General features: G+C 27.8%; 1 protein-coding gene across 2 annotated transcripts in view; it reads left to right on the top strand.

Moving 5' to 3' along the window:
- Positions 1 to 19,046, top strand: part of LOC123292016 (paired box protein Pax-1-like) — a 68,638-nt gene extending 49,592 nt beyond the window's left edge. For both annotated transcript variants that reach the window (XM_044872515.1, XM_044872516.1), the window contains exons 2-3: positions 15,182 to 15,360; positions 18,185 to 19,046. In XM_044872515.1, the coding sequence (XP_044728450.1) occupies positions 15,182 to 15,360; positions 18,185 to 19,027 (1,022 nt within the window). In that variant the 3' untranslated portion in view covers positions 19,028 to 19,046. The remainder of the gene's footprint in view (positions 1 to 15,181; positions 15,361 to 18,184) is intronic.
- Positions 19,047 to 27,010: the final 7,964 nt, after the last annotated feature.

Below are 27,010 nucleotides of genomic sequence, written 5' to 3'. Positions count from 1 at the left end.
ACAAAAGAAAGGAAGTTAAACAACCGAAACAACAATCCTCTGATAACTGAGAATGCCAATATTGAAATTCACAAACCGACTCAACAAAACTACAGCAGCATTTGCGATGGTAGGATCAGTCTGAAGAAGTATAGAGATAAAAAGGAAGGCTAAGCTCACAATTTTTATCTCGAATCTTTAGTTGATAACACAATCTACAGACATTCCTCAACAAAAGTCTCAGAACCATTCAAAATACATGGTAGCCTAATTTCATTTTCAATGAAGATTTGTGGGTAATTTTTTGGCAACCGCAAAAACTACTGTATAAGAGAAATCATGAAATGGAACCCACAGTGCGGCCAGAGAAGTGAATCGAAGACAATGGGGGTTTTGGATGCCTGTGAGAGAAACATGTAGGGTTTTCAATATTTAAATTATATATATTCTACGATGATGTTCCCTGGGAAGAAATGTAATGATCGCATGGTAAAGAGAGCGGCTTCAAGTACATTTAGTGCGTATTCGATGCGTATTCGGATGGTTATTCGATGTGAGTAATGGTACAATATCCTGTTGTACCATGGTTCACATTTATGCATCATGGTTTGCTTGTTTTTATCGATAGAGTTTTGACAGTTAATTCTCAAAAAAAGTGCTAAAGAAACAATTTTTCAACTCGTTTCTTTTCCGTGTCATATAAAATAAAAATATTTTGAGGAAATTTTAAACACTCACAATGTTCAAATACTTAAATTTGTAAATAAAAATTTATGGTAGTAATTAATTGCGTATCAAATAGTCATAAGTTTACATAGATTTGTAATAACAATTACGCTATATATGCCATGTCTTTGGATCTGTACACAAAATATACAAAATAATATTGAAATATTTTCAAAATAGCAAAAACTTTAAAATTAATAAATTTTATAAGATAATAATAATGTTATATAAAAATATGTGTTATGGAATAATGTAAGTGGTAGTATTTTTATGGGAATTTTATTCATGTCCTTGGCCCATTACAAATTTTATTATTTGGTTTGTTTTCGTTCATACTTTCATGTCTATACACTCAAATAAATCACCCTTTTTTAAAGTAATAAATATCCAACATTTTAAACAGCTTTATCTCCGAGAAAATGTTTTTCTGATCGAGATCATCAGCAGGTCATTCGCATGCGAGTACTTTTTAATTTTTGAATTCGAAAGTGAAAATTTTTTACCATCCCTAACGCTTTTCTATGAAGTTTAAAATCATACACAGAGTGCAATAATTATTTTAAAAGAAATACAATATATGCATTCGAAAGCTTATGCATTCACTGTGGCACGATTGTAATCATTTTTGCACGAGCTTTACGTCTGTGGATGTATTTGGTAAATTTTTTTAACGTAGAACTCTGTCACATACAATGAAACATTTCAGAACTGTAAAAATAAGTCTGTAAATGTTTATATGTTTAAATAAGTAATCAAATCTCTGTCAACGAATTAAATATCAGTATAAAACACAAACCCACATTGTTCTTCAGCACCTGGTGAATAATAAAAAGTATACATTTTATTTTCTTTACATAGCTTAAACTTAAAAACAAAGAATTATTTCCATTTTGTTATTTATTGGTTGTCCGTTCATATGGAAGTTTAGATATTTGGTAGATTTTGTATAGTAGTCATTGGCGAATTTATAAGAGAGAAAAATAATTTCAGACAGATTCCAAAAAAATTAAATTGATCAATAAGAACGATAGATAATATTAGTTTCATTCGCGGTGAAAACTTTAAAATCTGAAATTTAGTTTAATAGAAATGAGATCTATAACATTTTCAAAGAAAGACCAATATTTAATCCTCTTTTTATAATACGTATGTATAGTAAGTGTCTTCATCTTAAATTCGACACACTGTACAGTTTTCCGCCGCGTGATAAATAACGTGGCGGAAAGTTAAGGATCGTGGATTTCCGGACACGCCATATCCTAGAATAATCATACTTAGCTTTGAAAAAAGTATTGTTGTCGAATTTTCATATTATTTACAGCAAATAATTGAAATAAAATACAAAAAATGACTATGATTTGAAACCCAATTATCTTATAAGTGTGTAACTAATAACAAACCAAAAACTAATAAAATAGTTTTTGAAATATACTTACATGATTTAAATAATATTATTTTGTAAATAAAATGTCCTAATTTATTAGATCCATAAAATTGTGAAATGTTTGTCTAATAAAAATATCCTAATTATTCGATATTTAAAATTAACGATCATATTTAGAATCAATAAATACATATATTTTTTTGAATATTAAAATACAAAACATGTAACTGAAATAAAATATTTATTTTTTATTCATTTATTAGAAATAATATAATTACATGTTTGGTAATTTGTACAAAGAAACCTCTGAGCTTATTTGCAAATATTTGACCAAGATTGGAATGTCAAAATACTATGTTCGAACTGGCAAACACAGGAGTGTGATATTTGGAATAGGCTTGCCTAGTGGTAATAAATACAAAATTACAGTTAAATTTTAATGATATTTTTGTGTCCTACCGACACCTCCAACATTCAAATATTTATTCTACATCATATTTACGATTTTTCTTTCTTATTATCTTCAATTCACACGCTCTGAAATACGGAAAAACTGAATAAAAAATTGCATTATATTCTTACATAATACGTTTGGGAAGATCATCAAAGTAAGCCACACACTTTTGGTTCAAGAAATACCTTAAGAAAATTAAAAATGTAATAAACATTTAAAAATTTACTCATGATTGGCCTCTGCCGTCTAGATTGGCCCATTGGAAGACAGATCAAACTTTGTTAAATTTATTTGCTTTTTTAGAAATAACAACTTGAATACTGGAAAGAGCTTGCGATCATATATATGATATTTAATGAAATGAATGAAGGATTATTTTATGAATTATCATAAATATGATATTTCAATGAAAATTTCTCCAGATAGCATACAAAGTGTTCGATTAGGTTGTACCGCAACCCCATTTACCAAATTTACAGTGACTCCACGTTAGCATAACGTATTTCTACACCAAAACTCATGTGGGATCTTTTATTTCACAAATGGTCCAACATAAACGACAAGCAGCATTGTCTAATTACCAACGAATACGTTAGAGGATTTTATGCCTAAGTATATATTTAAGCATAAGCCTCACTACATGATGGCCACAAAAACTGACTGTTCAAATCGGAAGAAACAAATTCACACTCAAATGCGATCATAACAGCCCTAAATAGCTCTTTTGCATTTCAGGTCCCCATTTCAAAATGAGGGAAGTTTCGAAAACAATTATAGGGATTGATTGAGGTCTTCAAGAAAGAAAAAATTACATTTTCTCGTTTTAATACATCTTTTTTAAATGATTATAAACGATTTCATGATGCAAAGTTCTAGATGCATTTTATTTTGAATTTTATAGAATTGTTAAAAATTAGCCACAATTGTAAAACCAATAATAAATATTTCTAAACTTTTGTGACACTAAAAACACCTTTAAAAATAAAAGGTAATATTTTTGTGTATTGTTTATAGTGAACATCGTTTGACTAAGAAAAAAGCGGTTAGACTAAACATGCAAATGTAAAATATCTTTGTATAATACCGCGGTTAATTTAGCATGGCGTCACTTTACACACACTAAATTTTAACTATGAGAAGACTATTAATTTAAATATGAAATTTGATTTTTATTGCAGTTGGATATATCAGTTTATAACTTATATTTGAACATAATTTATTTTGAAATATAGACGAATCAATTTTTAGGATTCCGTAATCGAACCCGTTTTCGTCTTTTCTGTCGAATAATAGTTGGTAATTGAACAATTTTTCATTATTTTCATTTCATCATTTTTCAGAATAAAAACTGTATTTATTGCCATCCTTCCAGTAAAAAATAACTCTTTCTTATATGTTTTTATACCAAATACACCAAAACTGAACATATTTTAGAAAAACTTCAAATGTCTCAGCTTTTTTCATTTCATGTTTTTCACTCCGAAGAAGTTGAGTGAAGTAGATTATGTTGATATCTGACCAAACGAGGTTTTGTGTATTCATCAGGCGAGGTATGTTAACATTGATAAATATTCAATGAGATTTATTTCAGTTTAAAAAAAAAAATTAAATTCGTTGTTAATAATGTAAATTATAAACAACGAATTAATTAATAATTTTAAACATTATTACCATGGATACTTGAAAATGACTCAATTAATGTAAGATTTGAACTTTGCACCATTTGTGCGATTAACTGCTTACAATGAAAAACCAAAAACAAAATAGTAAATAGAATGATTGTTTGGCAACTGTGAAAGTTGCGAAACTTTGGTATTTCGGACCATTTGGACTTTTTACGTTGGAAGTTTCCAAAGTCTGAAGCCTGTGCCAATATGCTTTACAATAAAATTTCGATGAAGGAGCTCCTTCCTATATGCTTGCAAAATTGTGTAGTTTTACTCGGTATGTTATTCCATAGCCTTATAGTTATAGTATATACAATACTTTATGAATCAGTAACAACAACTTTTATAAGAAACTTTCAATATTACCTACTTTCTGTGTAAATTTTGGGTACTTCCTTAATGAATTATTCTTGTTTTTATTTTGATCCGTTAATTATAGAACGGATCATAATAATATTATACAAATTAATTATTGTATATATCATCATACTTTCAAATGCTGTAAAAATATGATTAAATATTTCAAGAATATTTATAAATATTTATGAATATAAGTAGGTATAATAGCTTTATTAGCAATAATATTTTTAAATAAATAAACTTATATAAAATAATTTGATGATATTTTAATTAGATTTACACTATTGGAAATTAAAAATTAACACTCAATGAAGTTAATATCAGACGTATATTTAATATATATTTATATTGTTAATTTTTTTCTTCTTCTAAAGTGAGTTGATAATCTTTTCTCACGCTTTTTAACATATGTCGGAATAATGATTATTAAAATTTTAATTTCTATTATATTAAGACTATAGTAGACGTAGTAGTATTAAGTGGTATGTTATTAATAGTTTTGAATTGAACACATATAACACGATATAACTATATGAGTAGAGTGTTATTAGTTTACATCTCAACCAGCACAGAAAAAAATATTATAGGTATGTTGTTATTGTTATAAATATGTAAGTATATTGGTTGGTTTATTACAAGTACAGTGAAGGCAAATTTACTACTTGATTAACAAATTCAAATCCCAACAGCGAAAGTTTGTCAGTTATAATTAACAGGTCGAATAATTATAGTCAAAGGATTAAACTAATTAATTAATTAAACTGAAGTAGACGACCTCCAGTGGTCCATATTGACCTCCAGTGGTCCACGATGACCTACAAGGGGTTCATATGAGCGAAAAAAAGAATTGGGTTTCTTTGAGAAGTAAAACGGTGTCCACGATAGTCGATCTCATTGAAGTACTTAATTTTATTTTGGCTTACAAAAATCAAGTTTTACACCTCACTACAGTTAGAAATGAGTCTAAACTCTGGTCAAAGCCTCAAAGTCTCAAAGCGTTAAACCCTCTGGTCAAAGCCTTAATTTTTTTTACTTAGGTATTAATAACATCGGCTAAATAATTCCAGAATAATGTGTGATGTATTTTTCAATAAAAATTGTACCCACTTTTAGGTGTCATAATGATGGAAATTGTTCATACGATCGACGACAAAGAAATAATATAATCCATGTACTTTTTATCATAACGAAAATCAAAAATGCGATACGAAACAGAAATTTTGATGGTGGAGGGTACGGGAAAACATTAAATGTTTGGTTAGTTTTGAAACATGCTAATGCACATTATTTATTATAAAGTGCAAAACCGTACGGTAGTGGATATCTATTAAATAGACTTATTACTAGAACCAATATAAGGAGAACTCTCCATTCTTAAGAAATAGAATTATTTTGCAGTATTTTCTCCACAAATAATAATATCTTGTGAAATCAGTAACAAATGGACATAGGCTCAAATATTTTTATCCTTTGGCTATCAAAATGAAAGAATAAAAAATCAGGAAACGATAGATAACATCATAAACACAAAAGAAAAATATTAATTACTAAAAAAATTTTCTATATTTTCCTATAACACAATATAACACATTATTTATTATATGAAGTTTCTTCTGCATAGTTTAACATATTTCATTAATACTGTTAATCATGTGTAAAAGATTTATACATATATTTATTTATTTTATATTATTTTTATTTTATAAACAATAATTTTTTTTTTCAATTAAATTAATGCAAATTTTTATTGATTATTTTATTTATTTGTAAGAATGTTAAGAGATGTGTATGTGGTGTTGTGTGAATTATAATTAACACTTTGTTAAATTTGTTGATGCGTTTAATTATTTGATTATTGTTGTATTATTGTGATATATGTAACGATACAATATTTTTAATTGTATGTTTTTTTATTGTATAATACATCGATGTTTTTATTTATATTTTAATATAAATTAAAACAGATTTCTCCCAGAAAGAATTGGGCGAATATACGTTCTACTCCCGTAGGTTTCTACAATAAAAACAATGAGTGAATGCTTTCAAAATTCTAATATATTTTACTGTTAACTGCAAAGGTGCATTAATTCTCAACAAAATCAATTGACAATCTTGATTTCTAAATATATTCACAACTAATATATTTAATAATAATTGAACAACAACTCTTCGCACTGCAATGTTATACACTTGCATATATGTCGATCGTTTCTATGAAAACCAAGTATTATTTTCGTTATCTATAGCTACCTTAGATTAGAGACTTAACTTAATTACTTTAAGAAAAGACTTTCATAGTTACCAACAATAGCAAACTCGTTACTATATTTAGTTGAAAAATAATAGAACCGCGGATTCACGTGTACGAAACTGTAAGTTTGGAAACTACATATAAATTTAGAAATACGCTTAAGTCTTACTTCGCAGGTAAAAAGAGCAAGTTTGTATTTCTCGAAAAAAATTCTATATTTACTTATTCATTCTAATTTTTTCCATCTTATTTTTCTGTATTCATTTTCATTATTTCACAAAAAATTGAAATAACTCAGCGAAGCCAGCATGTAACGGCAAGTAAAAATATAAAATAACTAACACATTAATTTTAATTTGCATTGTCCATTTTTAAAAACTCGCCATCTAATAATTTTGTTGGGTAAATATATTAATCGTATATAAGGTATATCCGATTTTATTATGTTACACCAAATAATTTCAGTTGGTTTCAATACAGGGTCTTCTAAACGAAATACTCAAAATAATATTCTAATTCTACACTGAAAAAAATAAATAAATAAAATAAAAAAAGAAAACCACAAAAAAAACTGTTTTTAATAAAAAAAAAAAGGTTAAACTTAAAAATCCTTCGATTTATTTTCACAAATAAATAATTTTAGCAATAATTAGCAAAACGCTAATAAAAAGAAAATGAAACATTAAAATTAGAGCCTGACCTCAAAGTGTTTGAAGGAATTACACAGTAGTACATCTATGTAATTTCTTCCAAAATGTCCTTTGAAATAATATACTAATATTTCGGTTTTTTTTTATTGCGACCATATTTCACTGTGCCCCACTTACTTTTAATGAATTTTTTATCAATTGTATCGAGCGTTAAATTGTGAAAGTCCATTATACTTTTTATTTATTATTTATAAATAAAACCAAATAATATTTTAAATAAATAATTTATAACAATATTTGTGGTTGTTATTGTTAAATAATATCTAAATAAAAAGTAAAAATAATTTTTTGTCATAATGTTTACTTGAAATTTTTTGGTAAACGTTAAGTCTCATATTTTTCAAGATATAATATTCGGAACTAAATTTGAGTCATTTGAACATAAAAATTTACAAACAATATTAATTATATTTTTATTTGAATGTCCCAGCAATAAAATAACAAATTTTGATTGGCATTCATTATAGCTTATCTTGATCATAATTCATTTCGTTTAATTCCCACGGTTGCATACCTCTGAATGCTTATTTTGTTATCTTATAAGACAACCACCTATCATAAAAACCTAATTAAATATTTTTAAATATGAGCTTTCAATTTTCAAAATGCACATACGCTACACTTTTCAACTATCGTTAAATATTTTTTAATGATTTTTTCTACTTTTTCGGCCTTGATAAATATTTCTTTTAATACAAAAAACCGTTTTATTTACATTTTTCATCACTTTTTAAAATTATTGCTTAAAACTTTATGAAAAGAAAATGATAATATTATGTTCAAGAATTCAGTTGTATCTTTAAAAAGCCTAAGTGTCAAAGAAGGAAATTTCGAAGTATAATGAAATCGAGGTTGACTGAAAGTGCATTGGTTTGCAAAACCTTGGTTTACCAGCCCTCATCCAAGATTTGTCTATGATTCATAAAACAAGTCTTGGTTTACCAACCATGGCCTAAGGTTTGGCCAAGGCTAATAAATCAACGCTGTGTTTTTCAACTTTTAACCAAGATCAAGCTACTTAGTCTTGGTCTGTTAATCCTTGCTCTAATTAATTAGATTTTAAATTTTCGTCTATGTTGCATATTTTTTCTCAGCATTTGCGTATTCGACTTTTAGTTTAGAACTTTTATTAAGTTGCACACTTGGTATTTAAGTATATTATTCTACATCTTTGGTATGTCTAAGTCGTATGTATTAACTATGAAGTATACAGAATGTTCGATTTACGTCTAGGCATATAAATATCACGAGTATAACAGAGTACATGCGTTAAGCAATGCATCTAAGTAAGAGGTATTATAGGTGTTATATGAAATTGCAAAAGTGACTTGTATCGTGGCTTATCTGTAGTAGTTCATCTCTTCAACTAAGAAACTCCAACTCTCCAAGGGTCTTACAATTATCTCATCGCAAATCGAAGCTTCATCACATGTATATGATACGACTCACTTAGATGCATTGCTTAACGCATGTATTCTATCATACTCGTGATATTTATAAGCATAGATTTAAATCGAACATTCTGTATAACATGTTTTAGCTTATGAGTATGAGTATAAATGTAAAGGTTTTATATAAGTAGATTGTGTGGCGATAAAATGGTGCGTTTATTTCTCGACAAATCTTATTTATCGACAAATGTATCATGTTACTACCTCTTTCTGTTTTAATTTTATTACCATAACCGTTGCAAATCAACACAATAGAAATAGCTTATACGTTTTTATATTATATATATTATTTATATTGTTATTATTATTATTATTATTACAAAACGATACAAAAACAATAAAATAAATTAAACAAGAAATCAACAAAACGAAAACTAACAATTTTATTATCTAGTAGAGAGTTCTCCAGAAAATTCATGTAAGAGAAATAATTATATTCTAGGGTATAGAATAGGCATGGCCTTAAATAAGCTTTTTAGTCGATTTATTTGAAGCGGTTTTTAAAATTGTATATGTGGTGTTTGGTTACCAAACTTTAATTATTCAATGGCCAAAAACTATAGGTAAAATATTCATAATATTTATGGCTCGAGAATACGGTAGTTGTCTGATGTCGAGTTTGCCATATTATGTATAATGTAAAAACTAAACTTGATACCATGACAAAATTTGAAAGTGAAATTAAAATTGATTAAAAACGAAAAAGTTATGAACATTTAAAGATTGTTGCCCGTCTTCTTTTAGCAAAACAAAGTTTTATACGTATTTTATATGCATCTTTATGATGATATTGAAAAGTCAGAGATACAAGGCAAATAATAATAGTTATGTGGAATGAATAGACAAAGTAATGAAGAAAAGAAGACTTTAACTCCTGAAGGAATTTAAAAATTTGTTGTTATAAATTTTTTCTTTTTTTTTTGTTAAGGTAAAGGGTATAATCGCAGTGCTTAACCATTCTTATCTGGAAAACCACTTTTCTTTACAAACATTTTTTCCCACGAACGAATGTTTAAGAGGTGTCTTAAAAAAATTAAAAGGTTTCACGCCAATAAAATAATGATTTCACTTCATTGAAAAATGTGTATAGAACCGTCTTAAACAGTACCATATCAGTTAAACAAAACCTTTATGTCAGGCAATGATAATACTTGTAACCTTGGTAAACCTAGAAGTAAGTTGTGGATCTTTTTTTGGAAGAGGAATTATAATATGGGTAGGCAGATTTTAATCTGGCTAATATTTAAATGAAAAATATTCAATTTTATGAAATGCTATGTTTTCTTTCATTAATAATTAGCTAAAACATACAAATTTTGGATAGAGAATTTAAATTTAACATCCACCGTTTTCAATTAGTTATTCGACTGTTTTTTTGAAAATTGTTCAGGAAATAATTTTTGAAAAAAATATAATTTTTTTTATTTTAACGATGTAGTTATTAGTAGATATGGTTGCTTAAAAATTATAGCTAAAAATAACTGCAACTAATGTTTTAACTATTCTTGTAAGAATATTCGTATATAAGAGTTTAAAAGTAAATATTTCATATAATATTCACATATGTTATTTATTACAATATAGAACTGCAGAATTTAATTATAAATGCTGAATCATAAGTCACTAGCCATCAGATTAAGTAAATTGTTTGCGATCAAATTCGAATATCCCTTCTAATATTTTGTGCCCTTAATTTCGTCAATCACTCTAAATTGACGAAAATTTAAGCGAATTGCAGATTTTTTTCTCATACATTGCTATTAAATATGTTAAAAATTATTGATTTTATTTCAATTAAAATTGTCCAGATTTTGTTTATTCAACACAATTACACCATTAAAAAAATGAAAATAATAAAGTTATAAGGGTACATCGATAATATTAGATGAAAAATGTTCACATTCTAGAAATTTATTTTCTCCTGTGCTTTGATGAAACTTGCATATTCCCAGTTTAATTCATGTACAAAAAAATTAACCTTCTTGAAATTCGTAAAATTGATGTATAGGCACCCACCTTTTAGATTCGCTAAGAATTTTTATAGTTTTGCCAAATCTATTCGGCTATTTCCAAAAATGCAGTAGCCCACAACTCTTGTTTAAATTGAAATAAAATATTTTCTTTGCAATAAATTATATTAAATAACATTACAAAATTAAAAATTTTTTAGTATTTTAAATAAAAAAAAAAACAAAACAAAATGCCAGGCATCATCAAAATATCATAGAGGAGACTAGAACTTTTTCTCTCCTGTGCTTCGATGAAACGTGAATAGCCCCAGTTTAAGTTACGTACAAAAAAAATTAATATTTCAGAAATTCTGAATACAATTATTGTAAAGGTACAACCTTTTAGATTCACTTATATTCGGCTATATCCAAAAATATAGTATAGCCCACAATTCTTGCTTAAATTGCAATAAAGTATAGTAAATAACAATACTAAGAAAAAAATTATATTTTTTTTAAATAAAAATCTATTTCTATCCGTGTTAGCACATACAGTATCAATTCTCTGTACGATGCTAGTTTTCATTCAAAATCCTAGAGCGGCAATTTTTAATAAAATAAACTTATTTACTTATGTACCAAATCATCTTCTTGAAGTAAAAAAAAGAACTTATTTCTGTAAATGTTTTCAAATTTTCTCAACACCCTTTAAAAGTTATATATTCTAAGTTATATTTACACATATTTTAAAAGAACAATCGGTCAAAACGTCAATTAACCTTTAATAATATATGAATTTAACCCCCTAAGAAATACTTCATGTACACTATTTTAGGGTGGCACAAGTCTTAAGTCATCAGGATGTTTACAGGCAACGATAATATTTGACATTTTAAAAATTCCTGTGTAAACCCTGAAAATATTAAATTGTTATTCCCCCTAAATTAATTCTTATCTTGATAGATAAATTATTTTTAAACAAGAAATATATCTTTGAAAAATTTAAGAAGAAATTTCAAAAATTTACAAACTTCCAATTAGATCACCAATTGAGCTTTGTATGAGTATTTTTTCAATTTATATCGGAATGAAGAATACCTCACAACCGATTTTCAACGATACATTGTTTATTTAAGAAACAATAGAAAGTAAATTATAACAACAACAAAAAAAAAACACTGCTGCAAAGGACCTTGTCATCTTCGAATAAGCAGTGAATTTTGATTGAAAATTCTTGAAAACAAAAATATTATAATATCGAGTATCATTGACAATTTTCAACAACAAATAACAAAAAAAAATGCTGTAAAAGACCTTGCCACTTCGAATAAGCAGTGAATTTTCATTCAAAACAAAAATTACTATAATAAACAAAAATTACTATAATATCGAGTATCATGTCAGAACTCCATTTGATAAGGAGCTACTACAATCTTGTCAACCCTAGTAGCTCAGTTGTTTTTAACGTAACCAATTCTGTTCCGTTATGCCTAGCGTAGCGGGTTCGATTTCCGCGTCACAACAAAAAATAATTAAATTAATATTTGTGATATTTGCTAGTTGTGATATTTGCAAGTTTTGTCAAAGGCTCGTAAATGAAGTTGGATTACAAATGCTGACACAATCTCAATTTCATCCTAAAATTTTGTTTCCTAATTGAGTGAGAAACGTTTTATACTACCATTTTTATTCTATTAGGTTCTTTTTTATAGCTATGGAATGCTAGATTTAAAAAATGCATACATCTATATTTTTTAACTGTAAGAAATTAAGGTAGTTTAGCAGAATCACAGCCATACCACTCTAGTAAAATTAGCAATAATTTTTTTTCTTAGCAATCAATTAGTATATAATTTTTCTCATAATATGTGTTTATAAATAATAATAATTTATTAGTTGAATAAATAATAATAAATTATTAGTTGAAAATAATAGCTAGTAATTAAAATAGCTTTTTAAGAAATAAAATAAAAAATTAATGTAAATGAATTAATTTTTTTTTTTTTAACGGTAAAAATAGTATTCTAGATCTAGAGTAATTGAATTTTGATAATTTGAATTCAGCACTTTGTAAAGCAATGCATTATTTTCTCTAAATCAATTCATAAGTCAAGTTTAAAAAATTAATTTAAGACAAGTGAAAACAAACAATTGACTGAGTTTTTTGTTGAAAAATCATGTATAGATAATGTTGGTTTATAAGCGTTACGAAATTGGGACTAAACATATCTTGATATATTTCATATATACATGGTACAAAAAACTGTTGTGGTAAATCTTGTTGAAATTCAATAAAAATTCGTTTTTAGTGCTATTTAATACATCAAGTAGTTTTTTACTATAAGTAAACTACCAATTTTTTAAACATAAACCATTTCTGGTAAAACTGAACACTGATAAGTGCTCATGTAATTTTGAATCTGAATTAATTATATCTCATAAACGGTACGGTAAAAAAATATAATTTTTTTTTTCTTTTAACGTAGGTAACTATGATCTTTTAGAATAAATTTTTTTTAAATAGTAGTTAAAACTGTGACCCTCGATACTGCTATACTACCTTAATATACATTTTGAATATAGATGAAGTATCTTTATACATACATTATGTGTGGGCAGTGACTTCACAGATGTGCTTAATATAAAAACAATCGGTAACCCTTGTTTGAAGTTCTAAATGACTGCTGTTGTAGGCGGAGCTCTCATCTGAAAGCTGCATCCTGCTTGAATGAATGAATATGATCGCATTGTCTTTACTCGTCTTGTCTCTGTACATTATACATATATATTACTAACATACAGAATGCAATCAATTTATTATATTTATGCAAAATATATTCATTCTAATTTTAATAAACTTGTTAAAATACAAATTATTTTATACACATATAAATCTATTTGTTTATTTTATCTGTTACGCATGTGATGAAAATTTTATGCGAAATTTTTCGATCATTAAAATGTCGTGCAAAATGGTCTGGAACATGTAACTAATACTCATGTAAGTTAAGGTAGTCTAGTTGTATTAAATCCGTAATTAAGTAACGCTTTATAAAATATAGATGATCTTATTTCTAAAAGAAAATATCTAAAACAAGTGAAAACAATTTACTGGGTTAATTGTTGAAATATCATGTATAGACAGTGTTGATTAAGCGAACGTTTGGTTTTTACGTCATGTAAGTAAAGAAAGATAGTAACTCTTACAAAGTAAACAAATACCTACATACATAAAATAAATGTATACTTGATACAATACAATAATACATGTATATAATGCTTTAACCTAATTTGCGCCCTCGCGGGTGAGCAGTGATGTAAGCGAAAAAAGTTTCAAACAAAAGTTGTATATTTTTTATAAGGGTCATTTTCTACATTTGAACTTTTGCTCTATCTCAAGATGAGTCCTACGGACTCAAGATCCAATGGGCCTTTATTTCTCATCTACGAACTTAACCTCACTTTTTAAGTCTTGAGCACGCTATAAAAATTTCAGCTTGATATCTCTTTTCGTTTTCGAGTTTTCGTAGCGACAGAAGTTAGACAGACAGGCAGACAGACGAAAGGATAAATTGAAATTAATTTTATGAACATCTATACCCAAATTTTGTTCGTAGCATAAATTTTTTAAAGCGTTAAAAACTTGGGATTAAACATAGTATACCTTGATATATTTCATATAAACATTGCATAATAGTGTATACAATTGATTAAAGGGGTCTTTTCAGTTTTTTGTTTTTTTTTTTATTTTGGAAAAATTTTATTATTTGTGGCAACAAAATATTACACAATGTCATGCAATTTTAAAGAGCATAAAAAAATTTTTTTCAACTAAAAACACATGTTTACAATTTGTTGATGTAGATATTACCCACTAAAAAGAGGATATGAACCGGTTCCCATTCTAGCGTCACTTTCAATAAACAGTTAGTCAATAAACAATTGACTAAGTTAATTGTTGAAATTTTTCTCACAAATTGACCGATTTGACCCTATTAATTTATTATCTGATTGATTAAAATTAACATCAACACTATTCACTATTTAAAGATACCTACAATTTTTCAAACTTTTATCTATTAAAGTTTTTGAGAAAACGGTAACTAAACTTTTGGAAGGCAGGTTGTATGGAAGCTAGCGAATTTATAATTTGTAACATGTTTTAAATATGAGTTATTTTTCAAAGAATTTATTGATTTTCACATAAATAAGTAAATTATTTTATATTGAAATATTTCTTTCTATTACAGATATTCTAGACGGTCATGTCCAACAGTATGGAGAAGTTAATCAATTAGGCGGAGTGTTTGTTAATGGACGACCTTTACCCCTGCCAGTACGGCAACGAATTGTTGAATATGCTCAAAATGGAACACGACCGTGCGATATCTCAAGGAAATTACGAGTTTCACATGGTTGCGTATCCAAGGTAAATATAATTGCATTCTTTCAAACTTACACCCAAATCTTCACTCTATACTAACAAAAAATTAGTAGCACAGAAGCTATGTTAGCTAAGCGAATTCCCTCAGAGAAGAATGTACTAGTACTATTTTATTGGTTCAAGAAAATATGTTCTTAATATGGAGCAAGTTAAAAAAAACTTTCCTTTTCCAAGATTTAAAATGCTTTTTTACATAAATCAGTAAATTATTGTTTCAAGAATTTATCACGTTTGTTATTATACCATATTTCTTATTTGATATCTTTTTTTTATATTGAAGAATAAATATTCTAACTTTAAGTATATCATATCAAATCTATATCTTATTTCAAATCTTTTATTTTCTTAATTCAGTGTATCCTACCACTATGTTAACTTGATATGTAGAAAATTGATCGTGAAACTTAGAAATACTCTATTATAGTTCATTCTACGGTAAAGAGCTTATACCCCAAATATATAATATATACCCCAAATAAACTCTTCACTACCTAACTTTGACTCGATTGATATTTGCAGACAGTTTAGCTTAAAGGCATTTCTCATAAAGATTCTACACCCTCTATTCTTATTTCTTTCAATGGACAAGTACCTACAATGGATAAGAACTAATTTACAGCAATAATGTTATAAAATAAAATAATTAAAATAAATTAAATTAGACCTCCGCGTGTCGTGCCCTATGCGATATTTTAATAATAACATGCTTATATAAATTTATTATAATAATTAAAAATTAAAACAAATTTTTAATTCATTTATTACATTTAGTGTGTTAATAAATACATAATTAGAGCATAGATTAATTAAAAATTTTATTAATTGAAATAAAATTATTACAAGTTTATTAAAATCAAATTTAAAAATATTATTCATTTTATTATTATGTTTATTATACCCATTCATTTGTACTCGTTTTTAAGTTCATCGCTTTATTATTATTATTTTTGTAATTTTAATTAAGTTTATTATTGAAAGTTTAATTACAATGATTGGTACACGAAATGAGACAAAAAGTTATTAGCAACATATTATATATATTATTATATTGACAACATTATCACCCTAAATATTATTCATTTAAAAAATATAAAATGCAAATCTCAGTAAATAAAAAAAATTTAAATGGTTGAATCAATTATGGTTCTTATATCTTAGTTGACAAGAGTTAATTGAGTTAATTGTTTCATTACCTTTCATATGCTTCAATCCTTATATATTTAAACTCTTTATTTATATATCATATATCGTATTTAAAATTATTAATATACATAAGCAAAATATAACTACGGTCAGCGATTATTAATCTTAATTAACTTGCAACTTCAATTCATTAATTGCTATCTTTTGGACAGGGCTTCTGCCTGGCTGGAACGTTCGGTAGTTGAACTCGCTGCGCTCGCATATCAATCAATTAGTGAAATACCATGTTTAATTAACAATCTTTGGTGACCATTGCATTCCACCCTTACTGTTGTTCCGTTCCCATATAGCTCTAATTTATACCTACTCACAATACCTGAATAATAATAAATAATACCCCAATACTAATCAAATACCTGTTCATAATTATAGATAAATATGGTGAGAGCGCAAATAAATACATAGTATATAGTAAGATATAATGTTATACATTAATTATATGCGTTTCCACCATTTCTTTCATGGGTTTTAATTTCTTGATTCGAAATCCTCAAAAACATTTCTAGTGGATCGAACTGTGAATTTAACCATTCTTATATATAAAACTGTGAACTCATAGCCAAAATAAAAAAAATCATAAGACGTACATGTTGGCGTTTTGGCGTTTCGAACTCTAAACATGATCGTGGACAAAGGGTTTAATATTGAAATAAAAAAAGGCTATTCACATCTGATTCAAATAGAGCAAGTTTTGGAGTATATTTCTCTTGAATGTTCTAATTTTAACGAAATTAAAAGGATAACATATTTTTAAATTAACAATTTATCCATTTGGGTGGTAACCAATTTTCACTCTAGATATCCTCTTTTATTTACCGGTCAGTGTATCATTTATTTTAAGTACATTAAAAAACAGATTTAATTGAAATTTTTAATAAATTTTTGACGTTTTTGATTTATTTATTGTTCTATAATTTTTATTCTCCATACAAATCGAATTTATTTGTGTGTTTGTATCAATTTATTTATAGATTTATATTATTTGCGCGACTCGAAACTCTTTTCGTATTGCTTAACTCTTACTTAAAAACAATAATCTTCTATTCTATTTTAAAGCTTCTTTTATTCGCTGAAAATTATTGATCTAATTAAGATTTTGAATTATTGTTTTTTTCCAATTTGATAAAAATAATTTTTCATATAAAAGTAAATTGTACATTATTTTGTAGCTTAGACGTTCAAGTGATGTTGTGCACATAATATCATTGCAATTCCCACCCTAGCTTTATGAAGGACTAAATTTGGATGTTTTTAGAATTTTTAGGATTCTTCAATTGTTTTTAAATTATTCTATAACATATTCACTCTTCAGATAAATTCAAAGAATAAAATTATTCCAATTTTTTCAATAAAAAAGACACTGTTAAAGATATTGTGTTTCACATTTTGCTCACAACAAAACTTCACTGTTTCAACTTCGTTTTAAAGCACACTTTAGTATGTTGAGTTGTTTTTTTATTCGAACTTTAAAAAGTATAGAGTACTCTTGCCTTGGTGCTCGTTCTACTTAGACATTGTTATTTTTTAAACTAAAAAAGCCTGATAAATTATGCTTTTATTTTTTGTCTCAATATTTATTTCCTAACATTAATTTTTTTTGTTCTAGATTTTGGCACGCTATCATGAAACTGGCAGTATATTACCGGGTGCGATAGGTGGATCCAAACCACGTGTCACCACACCGAAAGTTGTACAGTATATTAAAGATTTGAAACAAAAAGATCCAGGCATGTTCGCATGGGAAATGCGTGATAGACTTTTAGCCGATGGAATATGTGATAAATTTAATGTACCGTCCGTGTCTTCAATTAGTCGAATATTACGCAACAAAAATGGCTCATTCATTCACCATCATCATCATCAGGATACCGTACCAAATTCCACAACTGCCGCAGCGGCACATCATTTATATAACACTTACAACAATGGAACATTTATACATCCGCACCATCCGCAAGATACCGTACCAAATTCCTCGACGGCAGCGGGCGCGCATCATCTATATAATTCATTATATCAACGATATTCTCCATTCCCAACAAGACCTCATCCACAAAATTTAGGTAGAAAATTAAAGGCGTGTGGTAATACTTCATCTTTACCGGCATCATCACCAAACCAACCTTCCTTATACCTTGGTAATCACCCGACAACTTGTTGGCCAAGTAGTCATTCCATTCCGGATATTTTAGGTGTGGCATTTCATGGTGGGGGTGTACCACCTTGTACTCCTACCGCTACAACACATAATACAACCGCATCCACAGTAGTATCGCCAGGAGGGTCACCGATTACTGCTGATTCTGCGACTGCAGCGGTTAATCATCAAAATTCTGCGTATAATTATTATATGTATTTGCAGTCAACAGGATGTATGAATACACCTTCAGTTGCCTGCCCATCTAGTTTACATTCAACGCCGTCTTCAATACCTGCCACATCGCAATGATTTTTAAGATTTTGTGCCTTTATTGACGTCGCAATATTCCATGTAACAGTTGAAGTAAATAATCAGAAAATTTCAATATTTTCCTAGCTTAGATACATTAATAATACCAGCAGCAATATTGAAGAAACGTATTTCCATACGTTATATGGTTACTTCAAGACAGAATTAATTCCCAAGCAATCAGAGCTCTTGAATCTCAATTCCTGTCAAGATGTTTTTCATATCAGATACTGAAAAATTATTGCATTCATCTTGAGTGATATTAGTCGTCAATAAAGACTCAAGAATTGAATTACACATACTTAAACTCCCAATACTGCGAAAACTGTTAAAGCGAATTTCCTACTTAAAGTTTGTTTCAAAACACTGTTAAAATAAAAGTTTTGTCAAGAATGTTAGATGGGGAGATGTTTGTTATAGTGGTTTAGTGCCTTATTTGACAATCATTTTGAATATACAGTTAGACGAAGAAATTTAACACAAAGAACGTCAAAACCGCAAAAATTTCTAAATTAAGATGCATCGAGATGCGGTTTTTTTGCATTAGTTTGTAGAAGGTATTTATAAACTTTGTGAACATTGCAAATTATGGGGAGACAATTTTCCTCGTTTGAGCATTAAAAAATGCGTCTTAGCCAATTGAAAAAAATTATTTTCTCGTCAAATATACCAAATGCCCTGAAAATGGTTACTCAAGTGTTTTTAGGGTCGCTGAATACGAATCCGATGTTAAAAAAATTCCTCAGGGTACATGAGGCCTGGGCTTCCTGATTTCAAAAGCAGAACTTCAAATTTTGTTTATTTCATAAAAAGCTTGTAATAATCATGAAACGTAAAGTTATTAAAAAAAAATTTTTTTTAATTCATTTTCTAATAGTATTATGTTACAAGCACAAAATATGTACAAAAATGCATATTTTTTATGCTCAAACAAGGGACATTATGTCCCCATAATTCCACAAAGTTTATAAATACCTTCTAGTAGAGAAGGAAACATTATGTAAAAAATTTGGTAAACATATTTTATTTTAAAATGAAGTATTATTATTTTACAGTAAAAATATTTTTGAAATAAACAAATTGAAATAAATATGGGTTTTTGCTCAGAGTATTGAAGGCGTAATAAGAAAATATATTTATTTTGAAAAATTTTATTCGATCGATCGATACTATGCCCACAAAACTAAATAATTATAATTGCAGAGGCAATAGCGTTCAATGGTTTTCTTGTATTTTGAATTTTTTGGTTTTAAGGCGAATCGCATTTCTTAAACTTCTGAAATTGTTTTAGAATTTTTAGACTTAATAAAACTGACAAATAGGCTGAGTTTTTTTTTACAATGTTATTAATTCTTCAACACTTTTTAGCATAGCAATTATAAATTGCCTACCTTTTTCTCAAAAATGGTCGTGTAATAACTCTTTCCGAGAACAAAGTTGACGGAAAGAAAAGACAAGTGGTTTCGTAATCCCAAGATATTCAAAACCTCATCATAATCCAGGGAAAAGAGATAGATGTTATTTAACAAGTTATTTATATTATTTAATCCTGTCGTAAATCATCTCATAAGAAATTCCCAAACCAGCTTCAACCTACCACGCGTTTCCTGTCTCGATCAATGTCAATCACTGTTTGGAGGCTTTTAAATTTTATTTTTTCATAATTTCATTTTTATTCATATGCATTAATTTCAATTTGACTTACAAGAAGCTTTAAAATTAAAAAAAAAATTTTTTTTTTTCACAGCATTCAAACAAAATTTAACACTTCGATAATATTTTCAAAATAAATTTGAATTCTTTTATATATATTTAAAATAAGAATAAAATATTTCACGATAGTTTTTTTATTAATAAGTTTCACCTGTTCAAGGAACAAATTAGTTTTTAAGACTTTTTTAAAAGTGCTTTGATCTATTTCTAAAATAAGAGAATAGAATAAAATAAATTTATTTTATAAAAAGAGTAGTTTTTTTTTCATGATTAATTTTATTATTCAAAATTAAAATATTTTTGTAATTAATTTTATCAACATTATTGAACTGAGTGATGCGGGAATAAAAATTGAACTTAGGTACCTGCGGTATATAAGTAAGGAGTGCCTAAATTTAAAATACTAAAAAAACGCATATACTTAGTTAGAATTGAGGAGACAAAATACATCTTCCTGTTTGTGCCTTCCATTTTGTTATAGAAAATAAAAGGCTACAAAATTTAAAACTTTTAGAAATATTTGACTTTTTAACTTTTACTTTCCTTGGGTCTTATTATACCGCGGTGGCCATAATAAAAAAAAAATTAAATATCAATATCTATTCTAAATGTAAAAATAAAAACAATTGACTGAGTTAATTGTTGAAATACCATGTATAGACAGTGTTGATTACGCAATCGTTTGTTTTTTTACGTCATGTAAGTAAAGAAAGATAGCCAGTCTTTGCTCAAACCTTAATCAACGCTAGTAAATGAACTCTTTGTTTGCCAGACCTTGACCAAACTATGGCCAACTCTAATAAATCAATTATTTGTTTGTTAGCCTTTGTCCTAGCCTCAACCAAATCTAATAAACTAAGTTTGTTATTAGTTATTAATTTTTATATTTTGCTGTTTTGGTAGTTTTGGCAGGCCATACAACTTACAAACTCCAAATGTGCCAAATTTAATAAATGGAAAAAACGGATTATCAAAGAAGTTATATATAACAGACCGAAGCAACCGAATGTTTAATCGAAAACAATTTTTTTATCTTTAGCCTTGAACTAAGACCAGTAGTCCAGTGTTAGGCCGAAAGCTGACCATCAATTGGTTCAATACACAATAATCATTTCCCAGACTTGAACCAACATTGATTGACCGACCCACTTTACGTGTTATTTCCTATAATATATTAACAGGTATAGAAAGAGTTTTCAAAATTTTGTATTTAGTTTCAGAAATGTTGTCTCCTTTAATTTAAAATCTTAAGACATTCAAATAAAATGATTATTATTTATAAATAAAATGATTATTATTTAGAAAAAAAAAACTACTCTAATTGTTTTGAAAATTTTAAAATAAAATATAAAAATAAAATAAATATTTGTAAATAAATAAATATAAAAAATGAAATCTTTATTATTTTTAAATTATTTTATTGATAAAAATGGTGTGCACACAAAGTATTAAATAAAATAAAAAATAAAACATTTGTATATATTTAATTTAAATAAAAATAAACGTCAATTATTATTATTGCTTATTAAATTGTTTTATTTTCTTTTACTACATTTTTAGGTATACTAAAAAACCATTTCATCTTCTGGCAGAATGTTCACAGAATTAGATATCTGGCCTTCAACTAGATTGTGATGGGGGTAGTATCGACAAAGAAGTGGTGCAAGTGATGTGCTCTTGCCAGCCCTCGATATAAAAACTCAACGAAAATGTGAACTTTTAATGAACGATCTTTTGACAACTTTTTATAATTTTTTATAAATAAGTCATTTTATGACATAGACTGGGACCTCCTGACAAAATTCTGGTACATCCTTCAAACTTACGACGGCTGCCTCTGAATGGGATCAGGAAGTAAAATAAATATTTGACGATACCAAACAGATGGAAAAAAAATGCCCGAATCGATAGTAAATTCGATTAACTTATAGTGAGAATGGAGGAAAATGGCGTTTAACTAACTGCAAGCACATATATTCCGGTTCAAACTCTGGTTGAAGTGCATGTAAATATAAGACATTACGTCGTACTATACATACCTAACATATATGGCTTTCAATAGGATCGATCCAGATAAGATTTAAACAAGATACCATAAAAACATGAAATTGAATTTTGTTTTACTTGAACGCAGGCTTTCGTGAAGAACGTAATTCTGGCTTATGTCTATATCTGATACTTAAGCATGAAACGATGTTAAGTATCATCCGATTTTCAATCAGAATTCAATCACAGACAATCGAAGTTAAGTATCATCCGATTTTAATTCGAGGCTGGGCCAGGTTTGGTTTCTAAGCTTGATCCAATGGTTAACTATCTCCACCCAGACTGGAGTTCATATGGATTGAATTCTTGATTACCTTTGTTCGATATTCGATACTCACCGAATTGAAACATTCGAGAGTCAGAAAAATTCAATTTCTGGCCACTGGTTTACATTTATTGTATGGACACAATAATAAATCCATTACTACTTATAAACAAAACATTTATTTAACACTACATTTACGAAAAAAAAAATTACAATTAACAATTATTTATCTAGACTTTCGAAGACAATAATTATTAAAAATTTATTTTTAACAAATTTCACAGACTTTTTGATAATAAAATGATTAACATTTCTTTAATTTTTTTGCGAAACATAAAACCGGACAAATAATTTTTGTGAAACTTTTGTAATTGTTCGTATTGATTTCAATTGTTTTATTATTTTGATAGGTAATAAATTAAAAACAATGTAGGTAATATTACCAAAATAATATATTTTATCGATTGTGTATCGTTAATATAAAAATCAATATAATCTCTTTACCAATCAACAAATAAAAAAAATGAATAATGTGTAAAACATGCAGTACCAACCATTATTTTTCACACGTGCTTGGGATTGCGTCTGTCCAAATACGCCATAATTTTTACATACAATTTTTTTATGAATTTTCATCTAATCATGGTTAAATATTAATATTAATTGAATGAAATTGTAACAATGAGTGTTACACTCTGTATTAAAAATAATGTAGGTAGATATTATTTTACCTATCTCAAATAAAAGTTGTATGAACTTGCGATAATTTTTGAGTGGCGCTCAACTTTCAGGAACCGAAAAACTGCCTAATTTTTATCCGACTGAGCAACGCAATGGTCTTAATGGTAATCAGTCTAGATATGTTTGTTTCTATGTGGGACACTAGATGCCAATCACGTTGACCGATTTTTATATATATTTTCGAGCTTTTTCCTCGTATTTAATTGAAAAGGCCATTCGATACAAAGTTTCCTAATGACTTTTGATGGGAAAGCTTTTTAATGTAGAACAACGATGAGAATGAAAATGAAGAGTATATGTTTTTGAATTTGAATGTATAAGTTTTCTGCAAACGATTGAACTAAAATTGTACGGATTTCAGATGTAAACATGATCATTTCTCGACAGAGAAAGAGACTAAGAACAGTGCTTACTATTAAATTCCAAAGTTTGAGAAATTTTGACCGATGAGATAAGTAATGCCTGAGTTCCCAATTTTGACCAATTTACTTCAAAATTACGTACTTCGGCATTTACTCGTGTTTTAAACGGTCAAAGTTTCTGAAACTTTGGGATTTAATAGCAAGCCCTATTCATAGCCTGTTAAAAATTATGCATTAAATTCTCTCGAAAAGTGAGTTTTACAGTAGTTTAAGCAAAGAAACTATCTTAAACGAAAATATAATGTAGGGAAATACTACCTTGCAAGGAAACATTTACATCAATTTCTTACCTAAAAAAGAATGAACTAGTGAAAACCCTATGGAATACTTTTTGCATAAGATTAATATGACATGTTTTCACTGAGAAATAGTGAAGAAATTTCTCTACGCACAGTGGTGCATGGTCCAGCATACTACTTTATAAAATTAGCTGATGAATAACGAAACAAGTCAATTTTTTCTGGCAGCAACACTTTTTTTAGCGTACAATGACAACATGTAACTGATTTGTAAGGTTTCTATATCTTACATATATCGAGGATCTTTATTATTTCCACAACAATTTCAGTTCACCTTTACCAACCATCAGAGTCAAAACAGCCAGACACAAATTTTTTTCTTCGCAAATTGTACATATACTCGTAAAGAATGTAAAAAAAATGTTATATACTATAATCTTGAAAAAATGACTTACGTCGTTTCTGCCCACAGCAAGTCTATAATTTTAATGATTCGTAGAATTAAATTAATAAAAATTTGTTCATTTTTATATAGAGGATAAATTTATATATATATTTTTTTTTTTTTTTTTTTAATATATTTTTATACTGTGTGTTTAACAACTATGGTCATAAATTTATATATATTTTATGCGTATTTATGCCCCATTAGGAGCCCCCGTGTCAAAGGTCCATGAACTTAACACCACTTTCTTTTTGAATTTTTACTCGTTTATCGTAATCTTTATAAGCATAATTCAGCTTTCCTACTATCATGTGTTTTTTTTTTACACCCAACTTATATCAACTAGAGCATTTTAATCGATCCACGGGAAAAAATGTATTAAAAGCATTACTTACTCCAAGTAAAGCTTTTTACAAATATATATATTGTATGATTTGTGTGGTTTAGATACCCTTAAGCGATCGAAACCTTGAATTTTTCCTGGAACTTCAAAATTATTTAAAAGTCTTCTCATGATCGTAATTGATATAAATTTAAAAGTTGCTAAGAAAATCCTAAACACATTTTGTTGGACACTTTTTTTCGGAAATGGAATTAATAGTTACAGGAAAAGTTTTCAATTAAAAAATCTAGCTGTATTTCTGTTAAGATATATGTTTGCATTCAGTTTCTGATAACGACAGGAGATGAGGATCAACTTTTTAATTTAAAGTATTATCCGATCTCTTACTAAATTGGATATTAAAGAAACCCGAAGAACTAGGTCCAATCTGATGTCAGAACATGATGTCCCCCACCGAACTCTGAAACTTTTTTTAAAGTTAATTTTTTATGGGCTAACATCAAAACAAGCTTTTATCCATTATAGATTAACATGGCTTACCTCGTATAAAGTAGGAGTTGGTTAAATCAGTAAAATACAACAATATTCTTAACAATGAGCAAGCCAAGTTCATGTGGGTACAATTCATGTGGATGAGTCATAGCGGGGCAGCTACTTATCCTCGCCCTCCACTTCGGTACACACCATTTTGGCGGAAAGTATTTGAGAGAAATTGATTTTATCGAGATTTTATCATGAGTCATGAAGATAACGGACTAAAATTTCCAATCGTCGTACATATGAATCCTTGTGAAAAAAATTGTTAAAATTATTTTGGCCTTATTACTTAGTAGATCCTTTACCAGTGCCCTTGTCTTCCCTTCTTTTTATAGCGCGAGCGAAGCCAAATATTCTAAAGAGTATTTAGAAGGGTATTGAATTTTGAACTTTTTTCCTTACTTTGCTGTATCCTTTTACAAGCAAAAATTCGTCGATCAATTGCGAACAAATTTTTTCATAAATAGATGGTATTAGTTCACAGACATGATGATAAAAGCCATTCGTATAATTTAATCTTAAGTGAACCTTGAATTTTCAAGTCAAAAATCTTTTTAATTATAAAAAATAGGAAGTACCCGATGTAATGTATTTACAAGTTCATTAGCTGTTATCAATTGAAGTTGTAATTTACGTATTTCTTATAAATAAATCCAATCTTTTCAATATTGTTTTATGATTACGTAATTTTAATATACATTAGCTCAATTTGTTCTAGAATATTTCATACATATTATTATTTTTCATCATTCTCCTTAAAATATTGTACCAGGACACGGACAAAAAAAAGTTATTGGTTTTTGAAAACCTTTAGAAGTTTGCATAATATGAACGTTTAAAACTCCTAATTAAACAAAGAGGAACATATAGATGTGACGTCATTGCACGGTGTTACTGTAGAGATTAAATATGAAACTCTGTTTTGCCTGGAAGAGACGGGCAACAGTCTTGGAATGCTTATAACTTCATTTTTTAATCAATTTTAATTGAATTTTCAAATTTTGTTGTGGTATTACGTCTACTTTTACATTTTTGCATGGCTATAATGTGGCAAATTCGATATCGGTCAACTACGGCCGTATTGCTAGTTTTGGCATTCAATGATTTTATGTCTATCAGCTTAATCGAACCCACAAAATTGGTTTGTCATATAGTAAATAGTTAAATGCGATAAATTAGAATTTTAATCATGCTCGTAAAAAGCCCAAAGGCCCTATTACTCGTTTTATATC

The sequence above is a fragment of the Chrysoperla carnea genome, chromosome 2 (genome assembly GCF_905475395.1).
Source record: "Chrysoperla carnea chromosome 2, inChrCarn1.1, whole genome shotgun sequence".
Taxonomy (NCBI): domain Eukaryota; kingdom Metazoa; phylum Arthropoda; class Insecta; order Neuroptera; family Chrysopidae; genus Chrysoperla; species Chrysoperla carnea.
This window is presented reverse-complemented; position numbering and strand designations above follow the sequence as displayed.